Below are 24,960 nucleotides of genomic sequence, written 5' to 3'. Positions count from 1 at the left end.
AAATAGAAGTCTGGGGCTAAGGCTAATGCTAAGTGCTGTGCTCCCCTGTGGTGAACCATGCAGAAAGAGAATGGCATACAAAGCTTTAAAGAGCAAAGTTTCTACAGAGCTCTAAATACATGTACATTCCATAGCAAGGAAAGCACCTCAACAGTAATATGTAATGTATAATGGTTACGACTGATTTATTTATTTTTGCCGCTATAATTTCGGGACACCTCATGGACCTGGAACCAAATGCACAGCCCTACCTTTACAGAGCTGGGTAAATAATGAACTACATATCCCATATCTCCTTGCAGCCTACCGGAAGTGAAGTGTTCCGTAACCGAGTCGGGTCTAAATCTTCCCCCAGCGCGTCCGGCTGTTGAGCTGCGCCTTTGGAGCTAGGAAGTTTCACCGGGTTGCCCTTTACCGACCATGAAAAACGCGATCTTTCTGCCCTTATCAGACCCTGCCTGCATCCTTATGCTGATAGTAAGTGCGATCACGTTTTTAGATGACGTTCTTCATTTACTTGTTAACCTCCTCCATTGACCTATATTTTAATTCCTCTATGATTTGTGCTGCCTGTATCAGATCACTTGTGTACGAGGCACGTTAAGTTATCGAACAGATCGAAGGCGATGTCATAGATCGCAAGTGTTTTGATTCTAGAGGTCTTATGTACGAACGTACAGAGGTAGCCAAGTCTGTTGGATCATTTGTGATTCATCTGATTTAATGTTACTGTTTCTTTTATGCATTGAAAGTGTGAGTTCTTTCACTTTTAACAGATAAGGAGCAGCAGGAAACACGTTTACAAAGATATATGGGGCATTTTGGGAGCTCGGGGAGTTTAGATTTTTAGAAGGTCTGCTTTATAAATACGAGCAGAAGCGGAGATTAACCATTGTATGGCCTCACGAATTAACGTCTCCTGTTTGAAAAGCGTTAGTGTAACGTCGGAGTTAGAAACTATTACACTTTGCTTAGCTAATGGCTCATGTGTACACGTGCCCGGTATGGTACATTCACCGTCATTTCTGGGGTTACGTGAATTTATACGCTATGTGTGTAAAATGTGTCGCCTCGCCCCCTGCTCTACCTGATCCTTGTAACAATCATTTCGCCCTTCAACCAATCATAGACGGGCTCAGTCGAGTCCTGTGTTGTGTCTCGATGTGATTGGCTGATAACGCGGAAATACCAAAAGACAAGCCGGTTGTGAACTCGGAATTATAGAGAGATAAACTTTACCAATGAAAGTGGGAAGGCCCTGTGACTGTAAAGTCTACCGTTTATGTACCCTCATTGGTAGTATGCTGGCTATATTCTCTATAGCCTAGTCATCGAATGCACATTCATGCATGTCATTGCTAAGTCTCACCCTTACATTTTCGTTTGGTCCCACATTGCGAACTCATGGAAGGATTTATTTGAACCCTCACCCTTCAGTGCCTTTGCCTCTTTCTCTACCCCATCTGTAAAGCTGTGATTGTTGTGTTGTGTGTGTCTAAATAATACCATGTCACCAAAGCAGATATATGGATTAGCACAGTCAGAGTTCTAGGCAGGATCTAAAAAGTGCTTTAGGTAACTGATAATGTACGGTGTAAGAGCAATCTTTATTTTTTATAGATTTATATACTGCAACGTAATAGAATTTGTAAACCGGACATAACAAATGTTAAATCATATTCATTTGGACTTGCATAAACAAAGGGTAAGAAGGGTCTTGCTTTAAATAAATTTGTTTTGATAATTTGAATTCAGTGGTATGTCATGTTACCAGAAATCTGGTTAGTTACTAGATTTTTGCATTGGGATTTGTACGAATTGCCACTTTAACAAAATTTGCAGATTTTGTCAATTCGTGCAAATCTCTGAAAACGAAAAGGGAATCTTAAGTCTTTATTCTTTGTCCGCTTCTTTGTGGACCATGGGACATAATCTCTGGTGAACGTCCGCAATATGGCACACAGTCTCTGATTATTTTTTTTTAAAATTTTTATTAACAAAGTTCTCACCGAGCCCAGTAGTCTTGGTAGACATCTGGTCTATAGTCCTTGGCGAATATACTATTATGGGCGAGTATAATAATTCATATACATTTATGTGGTGATATTTTGAACTTGTAAAACTGATTCATTTTTTTTGTAGAAGTGAGTAATCTTATTATATAGAGAGTTACATACCCCATTTTGGGAGGGTGGAGTGAATTTACAGCACTTGTATAATGATTGACAGTTATATTGGTATTACAAATATGTAGTAATTACCCAGTTCGATCATCTTTTGTGGCTTTTTGGATCGCATCATTTACCTGCTTAATTCTGATTTCTAAGAAGCATGCATTGTGTCTTTTCAGGACAGGATGCATTAGCATATTATTTAACATAAAAGAAGCACCCTTAATGTACCTGAATTTGACATCATTGTGCTTGTCACTTATATTCTGGGCTGTATCCTTGGGGTTGCACATCTTACATGATGCTGTTTGAGCCTGTATAACATGCATCTGTCAAGTTTCCAGCTAACCCTTTGCATCTGCCAGGCCCCACTAACGCTAGGCACAGCCCTGACACTCCTAACGCCATAATCTGACACCCACCCACACACTCATGCGAGCACCCTACACCAACACACTTCCACACTCTCAATGCAGTAACACATGCATGGTAATAAACATGCACTAATGCATACAGTGACACACACCACACACTCACTGTGTGTGTATATATATAGGTACATTACACACACACACATAATCAGTATCCCACAAGTTGTGTACACCCCTCCCATTTATGTAAATATTTTATTATATCTTTTCATGTGACAACGCTACAATTTTGTGAGTAGTGGTGTACAGCCTGTATAATAGTGTAAATTTGCGGTCCCCTCAAAATAACGCAACACACAATGTCTAAACCTTGGCAACAAAAGTTTGTACACCCCTAAGTGGAAGTGTCCAAATTGGGCCCAAAGTGTCAATATTTTGTGTGGAGTTCACCAGAGCTTCACAGGTTGCCACTGCAGTCCTCTTCCACTCCTCCATGACAACATCACAAAGATGGTGGATGTTAGAGACCTTGCGCTCCCTCACCTTCCATTTGAGGATGCTCAATAGGGTTTAGGTTTGGAGACATGCTTGGCCAGTCCATCACCTTTACCCTCAGCTTCTTTAGCAAGGCAGTGGTGATCTTGGTGGTGTGTTTTGGGCCGTTACCATGTTGGGATACTGCCCTGCAGCCCAGTCTCTGAAAGGAGGAGGATAATGCTCTGCATCATTTTGTCACAGTACATGTTGGCATTCATGGTTCCCTCAATGAGCTGTAGCTCCCCATGCAGGCCCAAACCATGACACTCCCACCACCATGCCTGACTGTAGGCAAGACACACTTGTCTTTGTACTCCTCACCTGGTTCCCGCCACACACGTTTGACACCAACTGAACCAAATAAGTTCATCTTGGTCTCATGGGACCACAGGACATGGTTCCAGTAATTCATGTCCTTAGTCTGCTTGTCTTCAGCAAACTGTTTGCAGGCTTTCTTGTGCACCATCTTTAGAAGAGGCTTCCTTCTGGGACGGCGGCCATGGAGACCAATTTAATGCAGTGTGCGGCGTATGGTCTGAGCACTGACAGGCTGACCCTTCAACCTCTGCAGCAATGCTGGGAGCACTCGTATGTAGGGTTGCAACTAACGATTATTTTCATAATCGATTAGTTGGCCGATTATTTTTTCGATTAATCGGATAAAAAAAAAATGAATGTACATTTTTCATTTATTTAAATAATTTAATAAACAAATGATGTTGAATACAAACAGCAGAATAAAAAAAAAACTTTGATAAAATGCATTTTTTGTCTTTATTTCCCAACCAGCACCCCCAATTTATGCACGTTTGAGCCCAGGCTTGCCACGCTGCCTCCCACATATACCACTCCACGCTGCCTCCCACATATGCCACTCCACGCTGCCTCCCACATATGCCACGCCACTCCACGCTGCCTCCCACATATGCCACTCCACGCTGCCTCCCACATATGCCACTCCACGCTGCCTCCCACATATGCCACTCCACGCTGCCTCCCACATATGCCACTCCACGCTGCCTCCCACATATGCCACTCCACGCTGCCTCCCACATATGCCACTCCACTCTGCTTCCCACATGTCACTCCACTCTACCCCCACATATGCCACTGTGCCTGATACACCTTATACCCCCTGATACACCACTCCATCCTCCCCAGACATGCCACACTGCCTCCCAGACATGCCACGCTGCCCTCCCCACATATGCCACTCCACTCTACCCCCAGATATGCCACTGTGCCTGATACACCTTATACCCCCTGATACACCACTCCATCCTCCCCAGACATGCCACACTGCCTCCCAGACATGCCACGCTGCCCTCCCCACATATGCCACTCCACTCTACCCCCAGATCTGCCACTGTGGCCCCAGATCTGCCTTATACACCCTGATACACCACTCTGTCCTCCCCAGACATGCCACGCTGCCCTCCCCACATATGCCTTATATACTGTATATGCCTTATACCCCCAGATTTGTCACTTCGTCCTCCCCAGATATGCCTTATACCCCCCAGATATCTCATAGTCCCCTCATAGAGTCACAGACCCGTTCGCATCACACTGACACCATACTTTTATAAATAAGTACTGGGTTAATCTTCACTACCCCAGGATTTAGATTCCCCTTAGTTTGCCCCCTTTATCTCTAACTGCACCTTAAGTTAACTTTAATAAATTAATTAAATTAACCCTCAGTCCTCATCATTAAATTAACCCTAAACACCCCATTAACCATAACTGCCCCTAAATTAAATCTAAACACCCCATCAACCACAGCATCCCCTAAATTAACCCTAAAGACACCATCAACCACAACAGCCCCTAAATTAACCCTAAACATATCATTAACCAAAACTGCCTGAAATTAACACCCCATTAACCAAAACTGTCTCAAATTAACCCGAAACACCCCATTAACCACAGCTGCTCCTAAATTAACCCTAAACACATCATTTACCATAGCTGCCCCTAAATTAACCCTAAACACCCTATTAACCATAACTGTCCCTAAATTAACCCTAAACACCCCATTAACCATAGCTGCCCCTAAACACCCCATTAACCTTAACTGCCCCTAAATTAGCCCTAAACACCCCATTAACAATAACAGCCCCTAAATTAACCCCCACCTCCCCTATCTTTCAGTAGCCCAAATATTAATTTTATACTTACAGTTAGATGAGTATCACAGCCATGTGGTTCTGGCCTGGAGAAGGAAGGGGGCGGGGCCAGTTGTCACAGTGATTACAGGGAGGAACTGTAAGTAGGAGCTGCTGCTGTGAGTCAGACTAAACTATTATATAATGAGGGGTATTTTTCAGAGCGTTTGCATTTTGTGATCCCACCCTGGCTATATCTAACCACCTGTCCTGAATTAACCCCTGGCACCCTGTGTTTACCTACCTAGGAATTCTACCTGCAGTTTGCCTACACAGGTGTCTGGCTATGCTACCTACACTCTGCACTCTGACAGATACTCGTATACCTGGCTATAATGGATCCTCCGCTATGGTGGGCTCATCCTGTCTGCTTAACCCCTTACTAGGTGATTCAGGGAGAAGAACTTCTGCAGAGTATGCTCTTAAAGTAAAGGCTGGCGTTACACTAATAATTTCCTTTCCTCCTATTCCACAGTCACCCTTTAGTTTCCAAGGCAGATAAAAAAGCATAGTTAACATAACACATTGCTAATAAGTAAGAAAATACAGTGTATTATATAATGCATTTTATAACTCACATTTGAAAAATGTCATATTTATCATTGCAATACTTACACTATCTAAAAATATGAAAATAAATCCTGAAATATATTTGTCATGTTTCAGGCAACGTGGGCTTGCACTCCTTCAAGAAGTGAAATAATAAATCTGGAGAGTGGGAATATAGATGACATTTTAAGTAAGTATTAAATGTGTTTCTTTCAACATTATTGGCATTGATTTTTTTTTATAAGTAAGCTTCCTGCCCTTGCGCAACAGCACTCAGCTAGAGCCGAGCTCCAATTGAAATTGATTGCAGTTTAGTTTGCAATCACGCTATTATGCCCAGGCAACCAGTACATGCTAGAACCTGGGCATGATAGGAGTGTGATTACAGGCTCCCTATGCCATGCCAATCACCCCCACACACACACACACACACTCTCATTCATTTACAGATACTCATTAATTCCCTTAATCACACATACTTGCTCATACACCCTCCCCCACCCCCTTACCTGAACTGCAGATCTCTCACTCGCAGACAACTGCAGAGATCCTGCTGCTTCCTCTCCAGCAACTTCTCTGGCCCTGCCCCCAGGAGAAGAGATGGACCGGAGCAGAGTCACATGATGTGCATTCACATGACTCTGCTGGGTTCCTGCTTTTCCTGACTGGTACAAGAGATGCTGCTAGCACAGTGTGCGACCAACGCACAGGTAAGCAGCCCAGTCCCTGCGGACGATATATTTCGGCCACCCATATATATCGGTACATCCCTAAAAACTTGCATAAAGGTATGCACGGTTGTCCTTGATTCTGTTTTTTTCCCTTATGTAAATAGCCTGTAGTAAATCCATTGTTCAGTATACTTCACTCATAATTCCAGTAAATCTGACTACATAGGCCAGCAGCCATGTCCAGACATCAGATACTCCATACTAAGGCTGCAACTAACGATTATTTTCATAATAGAATTGTTGGCTGCTTATTTTTTTTCGATTACATTTTTTTTTTTTTTTTTTACATTTTTTCGTTTATTTAAAATAACTGAATGAACAAGCTGAATAAAAACATTTTGAGCACAGGCTTCCCACACTACATCCCAGATACCCCCCTAATATGCCTTAATGCTCTCTGATATGCCTTAATGCCCTCTGATATGCCTTATACCACGGATATGCCTCATACCCCCTATATGCCACTGTGCCCCTCATATGCCTCATACCCCCTGATACCCCCCCCATACTTGCCCTCATACTTGCCCCGAAAGTGCTGGTCAGCAGCAGAGGTTTGTCTGTACTAGACACGAAGGAGTCTGTAGCGGAGGTTGTCAGTGGCACCCACCTCCTGCCAGAGAGAGAGATCCAGGCTCCCGGCAGCACTGCGGGGGTTCCTCCTTTCTGGGAGCCAGCGAACGTTGCGCAATGTCCGCCGCTGCTGGCTGGTACTTCCGCCGGGGCTTCTATGGTAGAGCACTGGAAGGTCATGTCACACTGGTGCTCCATCATAGAAGTCCGGGCGGAAGTGGACGACAGTAGCGTAGGATGTCTGCGCGCATCGCACAGACGCCCGCCAGCTGCCAGAGTTGGAGGATCTAGGTTGCCTGCAGCGCTGCGGGGGATCGGAATCTTAGCGTTATTATCCAACCTCTATTTGAGGTCGGATTATAAAACGAAGGGTATTTTCCGAGCATTTGCTGAAAAAACCCTCATCTTATGTTCAACAAAATCAATTCAACTAATCGATAATGAAAATTGTTGGCAACAATTTTCATTATAGATTAGTTGTTGCCACATACATTCAAAAACACAACAAAATATATTATTCACCAGATTGCATCACACACTTAGTGTATGATGCAACCAGTGTAGTGCTCTGTTCTTGCTTCACAAGTAAGAGTCACAGATAGGTAAACTCTCATGTATATTAAATATAGCAAAACAATAATGCAAAAAAAAAAACAAATATGAGATGCTCAACCAAGAACGTACAGCCGTTTCATCGACTGCCCTACAGTTGGTCCCCACTTGGGAGCATCTCAATATTTACAAATATAATGCTGTAGCATTTTCTCATGTGAAAATAAAATTCACTGTTTTCTTTTCCAGGTAATGCAGATGTTGCTTTAGTGAATTTTTATGCCGACTGGTATGTTACCTTTATTCATAATCATTTAGTCACATGATAGATTAAGGTGACATTTTACATTACAATACCCCATGCCTAGTGTGATACTGGGTTCTTGTTTCCACCCTCCCACTCCCAAGTAAACCAAGTTCTTCATAAGCTGCAGGGTTATATGAGGGTGGTCACAATTTCAACAGTGCTTATGTACTGATCTGGTCATACTATTGGATATTTTGAGTTTCTCCTTAAAACAAACAAACATAACAAAATAGATATGAAAGATCCGTTTAATATAGGTAGAGAAATGAGAAATAAAAATCCACATGTTTGATGTTTAGAACTCTTAATTCACTTTTGTTTTCTTTTGTAGGTGTAGATTTAGCCAAATGTTGCACCCTATATTTACGGAAGCTTCTAATATAATTAAAGAAGAGTATCCAGATAAAGATAAAGTGGTTTTTGCCAGAGTTGACTGTGATCAATATTGTAAGTATATATTACTTTAATCTTCTGAAACTGCCAATGCTTGGAACAGTTAGCTACCACCTTCGGTGACTAGTAAATATGTAGATTTTTCTAAAGTATTCCTTATCAATCTAGTTTGGTAAAATTGTAGCAGAATAGATTAGATCTTTGAAATTGTATTCCTAATCCTCCTCATCAAGTTCTGCTTGTTTGCTTACATGGTTATTGTAGATCTCACAAGCATTGTGTGAAATTTGCCTATTGCTGCACAGTTTACAGTTCGAGGCAACATAAAAGTGAGAAGCTTAAGCAGAATTACTGACTTAAAATTTAATTTGGCGTTTAAGGTCCCAACTCACAGGTTTCGCTAGGTATTATGAAGCCCCTATGAAACAAATTCAGTTAAGTTCAGGTGAAAATTGGAGAGCTTTTCACTTTCCGAAATACATTTTTTTTTTTGTCACTCGCCATCTCTCACGCTCTCTCTGAATGTGTTCCCTACCTCCTCTGCCGACCACTTACGTGTCCATGTCTCCGTGCCACGCAGCTCCTCTTTATCTTGAGTCTTCTTTCTTTGCTGTCCCAAAAAGTCTTCGTTTTTTGTCCGCTTCTCTATGGACAACGGGGCATGACCTCTGGTGTACTTCCACAAAATGGCAGTGCTTCCGGGCACACACCCTCTGCCCCGATTGGAGGAATGTGGAATTGCGTCTGCCATTTTTGCATAAATTCTGTGTAAGGTTAATTGGCAAAATGGTGGAGCCTCTGGGGACACCCTCTCCCTGCTCCTCTAATAAGCTCTGCCTAATATATATATAGCTTCCTGTCTTTCATAGCCTGTTCATTAGTCCTTTAGTCATTCCTGATAATGTGGTGTCCTGCAAACCCTTCATGATTTAGTAAATGATTCTTTCTGTCTTATATAATTTTATTTTAAGACATGATTTTTTTTTTTTTTTTATACTATAAAGAAGATGTAAACCAAAAGGCAGATCTACAACAGGCTATGAAAGCCAGGTAGCTTAATCAGGGTAATAGGAGTTGTAATTGGAGTTCTGTGTTTAGGCTACCCATGATGTATACCGTATTGGCTCGATTTATAGGCCACACTCGAATATAGGCCGCACCCTAAAAGTTAGGTGCTTTTTTTAAGAAAAAAAATTCTTAGTAAAAAAAACAAAACACAATGGAATAGATATGCTGCCACTCTGCCCACCCCCTGAGAAATGCTGCCACTCTGCCTCCAAGATGTGCCCCCACTCCCTAGACTTACCAGTGCAGACTCCCCAGGGTCTTGCGGGGCCGGCAGGGGACATCTACGATGTACGTGTATACAACTTCCGGTGCCGGCAAGGAAGATTGTTAACGTACTCGGGCAACGGGTAGAAGTCTACGCAATTCGCTTGGCAACTTCCGCTGCAGCCGGAACGAGGTGCGGTAAGCAACGGGGGGTTGTCTGCATCCATCGTGCATAAACCCTCCGAGTGTCAGAGAGAACTCTCCTCTCTGACAGGGAAGGTCTGCGCGATGGACGCAGACAACCCCCGCTGCTAACCGCACCTCGTTCCAGCTGCATCAGAAGTTGCCAAGCGAATCGCGTAGACGTCTACTCGTTGCCCGGACAACACACTGGGGAATCAGAAGCACCGGTAAGTTTGGGGTGGGGGGGTTACCAGACAGGAAGATCCAGGTCCCCAGCAGCGCTGTGGGGGATCTGGATCGGGCCTCTATTTGAGGTCGGACCTCTATTTGAGGTCGGACCTCTATTTGAGGTCGGACCTCTATTTGAGGTCGGACCTCTATTTGAGGTCGGACCTCTATTTGAGGTCGGACCTCTATTTGAGGTCGGACCTCTATTTGAGGTCGGACCTCTATTTGAGGTCGGACCTCTATTTGAGGTCGGACCTCTATTTGAGGTCTGATTTATAAGATGAGGATTTATAAGATGAGGGGTATTTTTCAGAGCATTTGCTCTGAAAAAAACCTTGTCTTATAATCGAGCAAATACGGGACGTTTACGACTTAATGTCAGGTTAAAATACATTTCCCTAAAGACTCCATCAACCATAACTGCCCCTAATTAACCCTAAACACCCCATTAACCATAATTGCTCCAAAATTAACCCCCACCTCCCCTAACTTTCAGCATCCCAAATATAAATTTTATACTCGCAGTTAGGTGAGTTACTGAGCGGTGAGGATGCTATAAGCGAAGGGGCGGGGCCAATCGTCAGTGTGACTGCAGGATTGCAGTCAGTCACTGAGGAGGGTGGGGAGACTCTAGGCTGGGCGGTGAGTTTGCTGATGGCTGGGAGCTCCTCCCCCGATCGTATATTAAAAACAGGGTTCAAATGGGCGGCTCAGCCAGCGCTTTCGCAAGCGCGGCAGCAATTGAGCCAAATAGGGTCACTTCCCATCGCACGTGCGATAGGCATAGACATTGGCAGACTACATCAGGGGACTGGAGGCTTCATGGCACGTGAACCCCAAAGCGCAAAAGGAACAAAGAAATTGCAAAATTCTTAAAAAATCCATTTTAACCCCTTGACTGCTAATGACGGCATGGTGCCGTCGCTAGCAGTCCTAGTCAGGTGCTAACGACGGCACCATGCCGTCGCTAGCACTACCCTACCTTGATGGAGGTCTGTGGACCCCCATCACTACCTACCCCGGCGACCCCTCATATTGAAGGGCATCACTGGGACCACCCGATCCGGCCGGTGACGGCACGCGTAATGACGCGATGACGTCACCGTGCAACTTTATTGAAAACTGACAATTGTCAGTTAAAGAGGTATGGGGGCATGCTGCTTGGATGCCTGTATCTCAGGCATCTAAGTAGCTACAGACCCCCAACATATACCGTTGGAAAGGTAATCGCCTCACCTTTCCAACGGTATAATGCTTGTGATAAAAGAATAAAAAATATGAAGTTAAAAAAATAAAGATCAAAATTGCCTAGAGACCCCCAAATTATCTAAACATAAACTAGTTTAACTTTAAAAAAAAAAAAAAAAAAAAAATAAGTTGAAGTATTCTAGCTAAATGATCACTGTGGTAGCCAATGTTACCACAGTGGTCATATAGCTATGAAAAAGTCACATTCCCTTTTTAAAAATGGCCGATACTAAATTTTAACCCCATGATCCCTTTGATCATGGGGTTAAATTTAGTCAATGGTAGAGGAAGGCAATTTTTGAAATCCTGATGAACTGCAAACATTATTAAAATCAGCCATTTAGCCTGTGCGGTACGTGAGTAACCATCTCATCCCTGGAGCGCCTTGCATTTTTACTGCAAAACTGATTTTTTTTTTCTCCCTTTACCATCATTTCTTTGGGATTGTAAGGGGAAAGAATGGTGTGTGCTTCTGTGAGTGAATGTATGGAAAGTATGGTGTGTGCTTCTGCGAGTGAATGGAGATATGAAAGGCGTGTGAATGGTCAGTAATTAGGGTTGAAGCCTTGACGTGACATTACTGCTCACGTAAGAAGTTAAATTATGGCACAAAAAGTACATATTTGCAAAACTACACCTATTTTCTAGCCAAAGCGACATATTCCATCATTATTTGTGCGCTCAACTTTTGTCCTAGAAATACATGTAACCCCTCATTTGAAGCTCCAAGGGGTGTAGTTTCTTGAAAAATGTACTTTATGTACCCTAATTTAACTTTTCCCAGATGTCTAGACCACTTTAGCTGCAGATATGGCAGATTGGAGAATCTTGTTAAAAAATGTTTAAACATTTAGGGGTGATGCCTGCATTTAGACAGCTCTAGACAGCTTGAAAGTTAAATAATGGTACATAAAGTATATATTTTCAGAAACGACACCCTTTGGCGCATCAAATGAGGGGCTGCATGTATTCGTAGCACAAGACATAAATGAACTTGTCGCTTTTAATTTAATTTTTTTTTTATTTTTAGAAGTGTGATATTCACTTATTTGTTGTGCACGTCAGATTTGTGATACAAATACAACTAAGACCTCGTTTGCTGCAGCTGGGGGTGTAGTTTCTAAAAATATATAGTTTTGTTGGCATATTTTAACATCCCGGGCAGCTAGAGCTGTTTAATTGATGGCAGCCATGCAATAAATGTCTTTTGTGATAGTCTAATAAATTTTACTTTTAGCTATAAAATATTAGAAAAACACAGTCTACTGTTCTCAATTTCTGTTTATTTTAGACCGGTTACCTACTACAAATATTTAGCAACACAGCTTTTGATATTAGAGTTTAGAAAAATAACATTACGAACTAGTTTTTATTGAGTCGGAAGTGAAAAATTACACTTTTTTTTCCCATTTTTGGCTTTGTTTTGCAAACCTAATAAGACATACACATATAAAAATGGTATATTTGGAATCTGCTGGGTGTGCTGAAAAAAAACATATATGGTTTGTATAGTTTATTCCCAAGAAATTTACTTCTAAACGCATTTAAACGTGAGATGCACCAAAATGCCAAAAAACATCTTAGCACCAGGGTGGGAAATGTCTTAGCAGCCAGGGGGTTAATCTAATTTAGATTAAAATGGATTTTTGATGTATTTTGCAAAATTTTTTTCCTTTTTACGCTTGGGGGTTCACATGCGCATGTGCTCCTATGGAGGAGTCTCCATTGGGTCTGATTATAAGATGACCTCAAATATAAGACAAGCATTTGCTTTGTTTTCTTAAAGCAAAAACAGTACTTTACCTTGTCCATTAGGTGCTTTATTTAAATTCTGAAATTAGTGAAGCTAAAATTCACAGTGCCTGTCGTCATTTTTAAAAAAAACATTAGTCTAAACATATATAATCCGCTGCAGGGGCTAATATCTATCTATCATATTTCAATCAGTCTTTACTCCAAAGAGATATTATGTAGTTTAAAAATGCATGTCTAACGTGTGTGTGTGTGTGTAAAAAAAAAAAAAATATATATATATATATATATATATATATATATATATATATATATGATATTGTAGATATACATAGCATTTTATAATTGCCCCCTTTACTTTAGTCTGTGCCCCCCTAAATATGAAAGCTGGAGACAACACTGGGCTCCAGGGCAGAGCATTTTGACAACACCACTATTAAATGGGCTGCTATAGAAAAAAAAATAGACGATACAAGCTTTTTTTTTTTTTTTTTTACAGTAAAATTGTTTCGCATAATTACGAAATATAACTTTCAAAAATATTTCTTTCATTAGCGGACATAGCTCAAAGATACAGGATAAGCAAGTATCCTACTTTAAAACTGTTCAGGAATGGAATGATGATGAAAAGAGAATATAGAGGGCAGCGTTCGGTTACAGCAATAGTGGATTACATGAGACAACAAAAAAGTGATCCCATTCGGGAAATTCAAAACCTAGAAGAATTAAAAACTGTTGATGTAAGTATTTTTTACATATACCTTGACACTGGGGAAACTGTATGATAAAGGATATGCTATAAACCACTGTACATGAAATTCAAAAATCACTTTTGGCCAGTTTTGAATGCTAAATCACGTTTTAACACCAGTGATGTATAGTGGCCTAGGCTGACTCAGTACAGCCCCCATAGACTGCATTAGAAGGAACTGTGCACCTGATGTTGAGCACATTGTCTGTGCATTTTATTTCAGATTCAACTGAATTTCTGACTTTTTTGTAGTACTCTTTTGGAAGTGGATCTCAAAAAACCTTGCCCCTAGTTGAGAAAATGGCTTTCCTTACATTTGTAAGAGAGGACCACCATGTAAAGGGACAACACAGCAACCATTAAAGTGCTTATGGTGGCTGGAGTAATTATTGGTATAACCCTCAGCTAGTAATTTCAATCCATTCAAATCGGCAATTTTTTTTAGGTCGCCAGACTACATTGTTTTCTAATTTTATATGTCCTTTGTATTAGAAGTTAGGGATAGTTTAACTAGAATAGTTTTATTTTTATTTTACAATGTTATTAAGAACATGTTTACATTGTTCTTTTCCTTTTCTGTCACTGATCACAGCGCAGTAAAAGAAACATTATTGGGTTTTTTGAAAGCAAGGATTCGGACAACTACAGGACATTTGGAAAAGTGGCAAATATTTTGCATGATGATTGTGTTTTTCTTGCTGCCATTGGGTAAGTAAATTTATGTCACAACATGCCAGTGTGTTTTTTTTTTCGAATTTTTTTTCTCACAGATATAAACATAAAATAACGTTTTAGCATTACTAAAGTGCCAAAGACTTTTTTTTTTGTAGTGAATGATGGTCTTGTGTACATTTGTTGTATTTATAATCTGAAATGTTTTATGAGATTGGTACTGTTTTTTTTTTTTTAGAATGTAATATTCTTATTTATGTTGTGTTTTTGATTCCTGAAATGTACAAAATGCATAATTACAATGTTTTCACAAACATAAGTCTGTTTTCTTTTCTGCCTTTGTTCTCTTTAGTGATGTTTCAAAACCAGAAAGATTTAGTGGCGATAATGTAATCTACCGACCCCCTGGGGTATGTGAAACAATATTTATTTGAATTTAAACCCATCTTGTTTGTGTTTATTATAAGAATGAATTATGTCTAACCCAATTTGTTGGGCATCCATCATCCTAATTGGTTATTAGCAATGTATCTGCTATACCTAAACAGACATCAAAAATGTAATTACTGGAATTAGTTTGCTGTCAAATTGATTTGAGTTTCATGATCCCTGGGAAAAAAGGGAGATGGAGCAACAGAATAAAGAAATGGAGAAATTGAAAGAGGGAAAGGAGGGGAGATGGAGAGGGTAATGAGTTAAGAGGAAAGTTAGACAAGGTATGGAAAAAAGGGGATGAAAGAATGATGTAGGGAGGAGGGGAGAAGAAAAAGATGAAAGTAAAAGGGCTAAGAGAGAGCAGGAAAAGGGGACACAGAAAGAGGGAGAGTAAAGAGAAGATAAAAGAATGTGTCGTCATTATGACACACTAGTCATTTATATACCATACAGTTAATGTGCATCTGCTCTGAAGAAAAAAATAGGTTGATATAATTTGGACTCCTTTTAGTAGATGACAATAATGGCTAATCTAACTTATTTTTGCTTGTAGGAAAGTGCTCCAGATATGGTGTATTTGGGATCCTTAACCAATTTTGATTTGTCCTATGCATGGACACAAGATAAATGTGTCCCTCTTGTTCGAGAAATAACATTTGAAAATGGAGAGGTATGCATCTCATTAAGCTTTACTCACTGGACCATATCCCCACTGCTCAATAGGGTGCGCTGCTCCAGCCGAGTTTGGACTTTTCCTCCTTGCATTTAAACTATTTTTTTTTTTTTCAGCACATCCTTGTTTTTGTCCAAACTTGTCTAAAATTTCCTGTGTATACTAATGCTGGGTCATTTTAAAGGCCAAAGAAATATGCACTTTATAATTTAATGATTTGAAGGATGTAGCTTCTCATCTCCCCCCCCCCCCGGCTTATATATTCTAACTATGAGGGGCAAGATGCTTTAATTACTTACTTTTTGTGCAGGAATTGACAGAAGAAGGACTCCCATTCCTTATACTTTTCCATATGAAAGATGATACAGAGAGCTTAGAGAAATTCCAACAAGAGGTGGCTCGACAGTTAATTAGTGAAAAAGGTACGTGAAGCATTTTAAAATATAATTGAAATGGCGAATACATGAAGAATTTGAATATAGCCACAATGAAAAACAAAATGGGGAAGTCCCATGGCAGAATACATTAATTTCTTTGAGCATTAAATACTGTGCTGTGTAGTGATGAGTGCCATGACATCAATAAGCTGCTGGGTATATTTAGTTTATATGTAGTTAGAACTACAAACAGTTTGATCTCTATTTGTGATCCTACACAGTAATTTTATACAATATCTGTATTAAGTAGCATTGTTGAGTCCTGGGATTTTCTTATACACCATCTAAATTTTTTTTATTATTTTATTCATTACAGGGACGATAAATTTTCTACATGCAGACTGTGATAAATTTAGACATCCACTTTTGCACATACAGAAGACCCCTGCAGACTGTCCTGTAATAGCTATTGATAGCTTTAGGCATATGTATGTCTTTTCAGATTTTAACGATTTGTCGTAAGTATTTTATTTCTTCTTTCTTTCTTCTGTTTTTTTTTGTTTGTTTGTTTTAACATTACAGTTTCAGATAAGTGATTTGTATTGGCTACCTTCTATCTTTAAGTATAAAAGCAATCCTGTCTGTCAGAGGTCAGTCTTGTCAGCATGACAGACACATAGCACATGGACTGTACAGAACTTTCTTTGCTACCTGGAGGTTAATTCTTCAGACTGAGTTCTGTGCCAACTCTGCACTTTGTGTGTCAGGATAAAATAGGAGCAACCTCTGCTGACAGGGAGTATTCAGGGCAGCTTTGGAACATTACTCGCTCTCCCTACTGCGAAAACAGAAGCCAGCATATGGGAGAGGTAACAAAGCCTGAAGGACAGGAAATGGCTGTGTAAGTGACTGTCTATTAGACTTGTGCATTCGTTTTCGTACAAACTTTATTTGTAACGAAAATTGCATGCTTCATGCTTATGAATCAACTACACCCAATCTCGGACGAAACTAACGAAAACAAATTGCTGAAAATTTGTTTGGTTTCGTTAACTTTTTGCTGAATGTAACCGCCATTACAAGACATTTTGGTGTTACTAGCCGTTTTGGCGCTCCTTGAGGTAAAGTGGGAGGGTGGTCTCATAGTGTTATGGATGTGACTGATGGTCCAGCAACCTGTGAGTTTCTCCTTTTTTCACACTGGTCAATTGGCATTTACAAGGGGATAGCAATCCGTTAAAATTGTGTCAGCACACATCAAATGCTTATTAGTAGCAGCAGTTACAGACCAAGGAGACTGAGTGTTTGACAACTTAGCAGAGACCGGGTAAGCAGGACGGGTAGGAGCCCAGTGGAGTTCCGTCTGTACCCCACGATGCCTCATAGCTGAGGGAAGATACAGACAGGGGCAAAGAAAGATACCTCAGGCAGGATACTATGATATAGGCTATATTGAGTGAACTGCCAAGACAAGTAAATACAGGTAATAAGTCTCTGTGGCTGGGGAGCCCACTGGCAGGGCACTCGGCTGGAAGCTAGGAACAATTCAGGATCAGGTACAAATCAGGATTAGATACAAGTCAGGATTAGATACAAGGCCAGAGCAAAACGGTCCTATAACTTCAATGCAAAGGCCCTGACTGAAGGGCAGGGTAATCCAGATAACAAGACCCGACTGCTTGCAATAACGAGGTCTGGGTGCTCCAGAGAAAGAAGAGCGGTCACTAGTGGTTGTTGGAAAATATGAGTGAATAATTAGTGCATAGTCCTGGCAGGCAGGGTGGATCCTGACACAGAGGCTGAGATTAATGCTCATTGCTCATATAAAATACTGCAAGTTCATTACTAGTATATTTTATTGAAAATGTACTGTTGTGTGGAGGATTGGAGAAGCTGTAGTGACTACTGTAGTGCATTACAGTGGCTGCAGCAGACATTTTCCCTGTTCCAGAGTAGAGTTTAGTTGAGGAATGTTGTCCATTTATGCTGCTAGCCAAGCTTGTAATTTGTGGACAAGTCAAATTGTATTACCTATCTATTATTCTTCATTGATAAATATTGGTGACAATATAATATATTTAATATATAATACTGGGGGAAATTCAGTCCTGCTGCATGTGCCTGCCTGCCCAGGCCCATTGCAGCTGCTGCACCTCTTTGACTGTCCTAAATCTGAGGGAATGTTTTTCTTGTGATTTTTTTTATTTTTTTTTCCAGACAGGAAAACAAAACCTAACCATCACATAAACAATTTTCTTTCTAACACACTAACATATTTACACACTCACGTACAGACACATACAGTCCAGCTGTTTCCTGGCCGGGTGTGGGCTGTTCCCTCATTGTTGAATTAACAATTCAGCTTTTCAAAGATCTGGAGTTTATTCCAAACATGTAACTTGCATTGGAAGGTGTTGGTGTGATCTCTGAATATGAGGTCCAAAGATCTGGCAACTGACGTAATGCAGGCCATCATAAGGCTGGAAAATAGTTATCAGAGATACCATAAACATCAGAAGTCGCTAAAGCAACAATCTGGTACATTCTGAAAAGAATGTGAACTTATCCACACCAAAAGACATGGATGACCACTGAAGACAGCTAGTGGATGATCACAAAATTATCTCTCTGCTGAAGAAAAACCTTCACAACATCTAGCCACGTCAACATGTCACGTGTTAAATTGTATGCCTTAGTTATCCAACCTTTTTGCTAGCTTTATACTGTAACAAGTAAATATGCGCCTTCCTTGAATTAGGTATAGTTTTACATAATTTATATTTGAATGTAATTAAATACCTCTGTATTAATGGACAAGTAAATCTATTATAATGGATACTTTTATTCTTTTCTGTATGTTAGGATTCCTGGTAAACTGAAACAATTTGTGTCAGATCTACATTCTGGAAAATTGCATAGAGAATTTCACCATGGTCCTGACCCAACTGATGTAGCTCCTGGTCAGGTATGTTTAAATATAATTTTTTTTTGATGTTTTCTTAATTTTAGTGTGTGGGGGGGTATTTTTGTTTTGTGTATGAACATTAGGGAAATAAACTCAAAACAGACAATTATTTCAGTTCCATACCCATTAGAAGTAGCTTCAGCAATGTTCAAACTACAATAATATGTAATTTATTTAAACTTGTGGAATTATGTGGGATCCATATTAAAATAAATACGTTTCTCCTTCAATGCAAACCCATAAGACTCTTAAAAAAAAAAAAAAAAAAAAAAAAAAAAAAAAAAATGTCGTACAGGTTGAATATCCTATCTTAAAATCCCTGATCCAAAATGATTCGAACGAAAATTCAGGTAAGGGATACTCACCACTGGGTGGGGGGCAAGAAAAAGGTGTCTGGCCTCTCCTTCAGTCAGTAGATCCTTTCTCCGCCTCCTTTTTGGGTTATTTTCAGGGGATGTCTTATTTTTATTAAGTATGGTACAACAATCTACATTTATTCAAATATACTCTTCTTGTCTGAGGGTACAGATACTCAGGAAAAGCAGAGATAGGCCAGCAAAGCTGATGTGTGAGGGCTGGCTTATTTATCAGGGATCCAGTGAGAACTGGGTCCAATATGCACAGTGGAGCTGGGATGATTTCTCTGGGCTCAGTAGCAGACTGCTTGCTGAAGCTTTTCCCCTATCCCCTGGTGTTTGTGGGTGGTGAGAGAGACCCACAGACTGTTGCTGGTCAGTGCTGGGGAGCAGCAGCTTTACTGGTGTTTGGGGGGGGTGAGAGAGACCCACAGACTGTTGCTGGTTGGTGCTGGGGGAGAGACGGCAGCCACAGCTTTACTTCTTCCCCCTGCTCCTCACTTCACTGAGGAGACTTTTACTTTCGCTTTCTGTGTCTCCTCCCTCTATGCCTCACTGCATAGTAACGCCTATCACTATGCAGTGGCGGAACTACCGGGGTCGCAGGGGTTGCGACTGCGACCGGGCCCTGGAGTTCTGCCAGTCAGGGGGGCCCAAGGGGTGCCGAGCGGTTGCTGAAAACGACCGCTCGGCAACACTTGAGCCCCCTGACTGACAGAAATCCAGGATGCCTCCGCTCCTCGCCGCCGCCTGCCTCAGCGCTGCCCAGAGTGCAGTGTTGGGAGCGTGAGGTGTTTGTCTCGGGTGCCGGCGCCGAGACAAACGCCTCATGCTCCCAACACAGCACTCTGGGCAGCGCTGAGGCAGTTGGCTGCGGCGGTAGCGGCAGTGGCGACGGTAAGTGACCTACAAAGGGGGGGTAGGGAGGGAGTGGGTAGATCGTGAGAAGGGGGGGTAGGGAGGGAGTCGTTAGATTGTGAGAAGGGGGGGTAGGGAGGGAGTGGGTAGATCGTGAGAAGGGGGGTAGGGAGGGAGAGGGTAGATCGTGAGAAGGGGGGGTAGGGAGAGAGTGGGTAGATCGTGAGAAGGGGGGGTAGGGAGGGAGTGGGTAGATCGTGAGAAGGGGGGGTAGGGAGGGAGAGGGTAGATCGTGAGAAAGGGAAAGATGGGTTGGGGGTGGGGGGGGCCCTTAACAGATTCTCGCACCGGGGCCCTGAGGTTTCTAGTTATGCCCCTGTCACTATGTCTTATTTTCCGGGTATGGCTTATATTGAGCAAATGCTTAGAAATCCTGCTACAGCTTTTTTTATGGGTATGTCTTATTTTCAGGGAAACACGGTACATTACAAGGCTAAAAAAGTAATTTTGTTGCTGTGTGGGGTGTGTTTTGAGTTTTTTTCCGCTAGACTGGATAACCACAGACCACTTTTTGCTTTTGGTGCAACAGTCTACATAAGAGAAAAAAAGAAAAACATCTTGCCAAGTACTATGAGCAATCAAATTAAAATATGTGCATAATGTGTTGGGTAGTATTGATTTAATGATGACTATATCTCTGCCATAACTCATCCTTCTCTTTTCCTAATAGGAAACACAAGATTTAGCAAGCAGTCCTCCAGAGAGTTCCTTCCAGAAACTAGCTCCAAGTGAATATAGGTACACCATACTTAAAAGGGATCGTGATGAGCTTTAAACTATTACACTCTGGTGTGAGACTTAAACATCAGCACAGAAATCAGTTCCTGTATGGTTAAAAAGTTAACCTATATTTTCATAATTGCCTTTTTTATTTCGGATAAACAAAGTAATAAATGGTTTATTTTTATTTGCACCCATGTTTGTAAATATGTTGTGTTTGGTGTTTTTTTTTCTGTACAGACTTTTAAACAGTAAGAAAATGCAAATCCCTGAAACAACTGTTTTAAAACTATCCAAATGTGACATAGTTGTTAACTTGCACTCATTAAATTGGATTATTTTGATTCTCTGTTTTGCCTGATGTTTTTATTTCATTTAAAACAAATGGTTGTGCCAGTGATAAAAATGTATTGCTCAAGTGCAGCTGTGTCCATTGCCTTTAACCCCTTCAATCCCCTATAGACGTACCGGGACGTCCAAAAAACGCCCACAAAGAAACCCCTATGGACGTCCCGGTACGTCCAGCCCTTCGTGCAGCGTCAGGGACACATCCCTGCCGCTGCACGGGAGACCAGGCTGTCGTTTGACAGCCTGGACTCCCCACTGACAGCAGAAGCCGGCTTTGCCGGCTTTCTGCTGTCCGATCGCCCGTAACAGCTTCCGGCATGAAAGCCGGTAAGCTGTTACCGGTAAACTGCCCGATCGCGCAGTTGCAAACGCGCGATCGGGCATTCCCTTCCGGGTTACGTCACTGCTGACGTAACCCGGAAGGTCATCGGAGGACAGGATATCCCCTGCGGGGATATCCTGCCCTCCGATGAGGCACAGAGACGCTGCGATCTCAATGCAGGTCTGTGAGGACCTGCATAGAGATCACAGTGTGATCGGTGCAGGGGGATCGCGGGGAGGGGAGTGAGAGACCATCTCTCTCACTCCCCCTCCCGCCCTGTAAGAGAAAAGCTGAAAAAAAAAAAACGTTAGGCATTTAAAAAATAATATTAAATAAATCATTAAAATAATAATATAAATAATACTAAAAAAAAATTATAATGTGAGCTGTGATGTCACTGTGACATCACTGGTATGTTCAGGAGGTCCCTAGGAGGACCTCCTACCACTACTGTGTAAAAAAAAAAATATAAAAAATACAAAAAATGTAAAAAAAAATAAAATAAAAAAAATATTTTAAAAAAATATATAAAAAAAGATAATAAAAAAATTCTTAAAAAAACCTTACATCCCATTGCCCTAGCATAACATCTAGCCAGTATAACCCTCCTGCCCCCGTTCACAACCCCCAAACCCGTTAAGCCATAGGCATAAAAATTATACAAAATTGTAGACCTAATAGAACGCTCCCTGGTGCTGGGAAAGTCTGGAAAATCTATATAAATTAGGTATTTCTGAAATCAGGACACCTGAATTGATAAACTTGGAGGGGATTTTCCATCACTTTACCTAATTTTGTGAGGATTCAGAGGGAAAATGTAAAAAAAAATTAGTTTATTTTTCTAATCTCCGCTAGTTTTTACTAAATTTCTCATTCTAAATTTTCAGCTAATCATCCAACTATGGTATCAAACGAAAGCTCTATCTCTCCTTGAAAAAACAATATATAGTTTACATGGGTACACTATTCACAGGAAAAGAGAATCATCGCTAAACCGACATACCCCAAAAATGGCAAAATTGCTCTGGGCTTTGAGGTACCAAAAACCCCTGGGATTGAAGGGGTTAATTGTACCATTTTTAGTGGTTGTAAAAAAAAACAAAAAAAAAAAAAAAACATTGGATGACTAATCGTGCATTGATCACTTCTGTTAACCAATTAAGATTAAGACAGGTAGTTGAATCACACCCAAATGTTAGCGAAATTAGTTAAAGCATCCATAGTACTGGCACTACAAAAATATAGGCAATCAAAGCGAGGAACCCAAAATTTTGTTTCACATTTCACCAGTTGACTTTCCTTTTCAATTGAAGACTCATCACTGACTCCACAGCACGTTCTTGTTTCTCATCATCTTAAGGATACCATATAATAGTAGCCAAATGCAGCCAGCTAGCCTAAGCACGGATTCTAGCTGTCTGTATAGCGTTAACATAATGCAGTGGGGTATGAGGGAACTGGGAATAATGAATACAAACGCCACGTTTTAAAAGAGCTTGTTTTTTTCAGCTCCTCCTGCAGGGGATGCATGTGTTATATGCTATGAATTATAATAAGAATGATGTTCACATTGTCCAGGTAATTAAAAAGTGTGTGGGCTGCCCCTTATCCCCACTGCTATATATTATATCAGTCGAGCCTTTAGCCATCTCTATTAGAAGTAATGAAAACATATATGGTTTTCCTACAAGATTTCAAGATCTAAAGATAAATCTATATGCCGATGATATATTAATTTCTATTACTAATCCACAACTTTCTTTAACTTATCTATTGGAGGAATTTGAAACATATAGTTTGGTCTCAAACTATAAGATGAATATAAATAAAACTTCAATATGAGAAGTTAAGTTGGACAGTAGAGAAAGGGAACAGATACAAAGTAACTTTGATTTCGTCTGGGTAAAGTCAGATTTTGTATATTTAGGTATTTATATAACAAAATCAATGACTACAATTTTAGAGACCAACTTTTTTCGTCTTTTGAAGCAAACTAATTCTTGGTTAAAAGAATGGAGAAATAAGGAATTCTCTTGGTGGGGCAGAATCAATATTTTAAATTCGTACATAGTCCCGAAGTGGTCATACTTGTTTTCAATGCTTCTGATAAATGTGCCTGAATCGTGGTTAAGCCTAGTTCAGACGAGTTTTGAGTGTTTTGTTTGGAAGGCAAAGAAACCAAGATTGAAAAACCTAAATGTGGTGGTTTGGGCCTTCCTATTGTTAAAAATATATTTCTTGCAAATATGACAGTACATATCTACAGATTACAATTCGAGGAATCTTTCAATGAAGGATGGTATGCAATGGAATGAGAGTCTAGTGGTTTTAAGGAGCTGGCGGCTATTATATGGTACCCCATAACTTCAGAATATATTTCAAATTTAAGAAATCTAAATATGATATTGGGTCAAATACTCCCGATTTGGGAAACCATTACGAGATCTTTAAATAAAGGAGCCCTGGCTTTCTCTAAACTTAAGTCAGTAGAAAACTTTATTCCAAATATAAACTTTGATGACTGGAGAAATAAAGGTATAGAGTCTTTAGATCAACTTACGACTACTGCAGGTCCTAAAATGTTTCCACAATTAATACAAGAATTTACTTTGAATAGTTCTGATATCTTCAAATATTTGAGAATTAAAAACTTCTTATTAAAAGAGATAATAAAAGGTAATCAGGTAACGCACCCAAAGAATCTTTTCAGGCAACTCTGTTGACATGGTGTTATCTAAAAGTCTGGACCTAATTAATTCTGTCTCTGTTTTAGTAGCGGAAAAACTTCCGACTATGTCTATCTGGGAAAAATAATTAAATATTGAGACTGAGCTTGTTAACTGACAAAAGTCTTTATTTGATGTTACTCTATCTATTCACTTGTTATCTTTGGCAGAAATTCAATTTAAAATCTTGAATAGATGGTATTTGGTCCCCACGAGGTTACATAAGATGTACCCTAATTGTGCTGACATTTGTTTGGATGTAGACATTTGGAGATGTAGACTGGAAAAGGGGAATTTTCTCCATATATGGTGGAACTGCCAGGGAGTTAAAAAAGTATGGCCTAAAATATTTGCTCTTGTTTATACCCTAACATCAAAGATCATTAATAGATCTCCTGCATCCGCTCTATTACATTTAGGATGGCCAAATTGCAGCATGAAAGAAAAACAACGAATTATTCATTGTTTTATTGCCGTAAAAATAACGATAGCTCGGCTATGGAAACGATACTCCTATTTGCTGGAACTCGGTTATCATACGATTGAAATTCCAGATAAAAATGGAAAGACAATTACATAAATCTTATTTCTACTCTATAAAGAAATCTGCCTTATGGGATTCTTCGTTAGAAAAATTGGAGAAAGCTCTAGATTAATTATTTTAA

General features: G+C 40.4%; 1 protein-coding gene and 1 long non-coding RNA gene across 2 annotated transcripts; one reads left to right on the top strand and one right to left on the bottom strand.

Moving 5' to 3' along the window:
* Positions 1–330: 330 nt before the first annotated feature.
* ERP44 (endoplasmic reticulum protein 44) lies at positions 331–21,243 on the top strand. Its single transcript, XM_053466101.1, has 12 exons — positions 331–477; positions 5,914–5,986; positions 7,899–7,938; positions 8,288–8,403; positions 13,588–13,772; positions 14,376–14,491; positions 14,808–14,865; positions 15,444–15,560; positions 15,874–15,985; positions 16,317–16,458; positions 18,803–18,905; positions 20,850–21,243. The coding sequence occupies exons 1-12, from the start codon at positions 421–423 to the stop codon at positions 20,952–20,954; spliced, it is 1,224 nt and encodes a 407-aa protein (XP_053322076.1). The 5' UTR covers positions 331–420; the 3' UTR covers positions 20,955–21,243.
* LOC128496471 (uncharacterized) lies at positions 18,053–18,674 on the bottom strand. The gene is made up of 3 exons (XR_008354237.1): positions 18,400–18,674; positions 18,173–18,364; positions 18,053–18,128 (listed from the first exon to the last, which is right to left on the bottom strand). It is a non-coding gene; the product is annotated as an uncharacterized LOC128496471 (long non-coding RNA).
* Positions 21,244–24,960: the final 3,717 nt, after the last annotated feature.

This window comes from Spea bombifrons, chromosome 5, assembly GCF_027358695.1.
Source record: "Spea bombifrons isolate aSpeBom1 chromosome 5, aSpeBom1.2.pri, whole genome shotgun sequence".
Classification (NCBI taxonomy): Eukaryota; Metazoa; Chordata; class Amphibia; order Anura; family Pelobatidae; genus Spea; species Spea bombifrons.
Note: the sequence above shows the minus strand (reverse complement) of the source record. Positions and strands in the feature narration are given on the sequence as shown.

Excerpts from the sequence above, each read along its gene's own strand:
- ERP44 (XM_053466101.1), top strand. The coding sequence starts at position 421 with ATGAAAAACGCGATCTTTCTGCCCTTATCAGACCCTGCCTGCATCCTT. Across the intron at positions 13,773-14,375 it reads AAGAATTAAAAACTGTTGAT|CGCAGTAAAAGAAACATTAT; the intron begins GTAAGTATTTTT and ends CACTGATCACAG. Across the intron at positions 14,866-15,443 it reads TAATCTACCGACCCCCTGGG|GAAAGTGCTCCAGATATGGT; the intron begins GTATGTGAAACA and ends TTTTGCTTGTAG.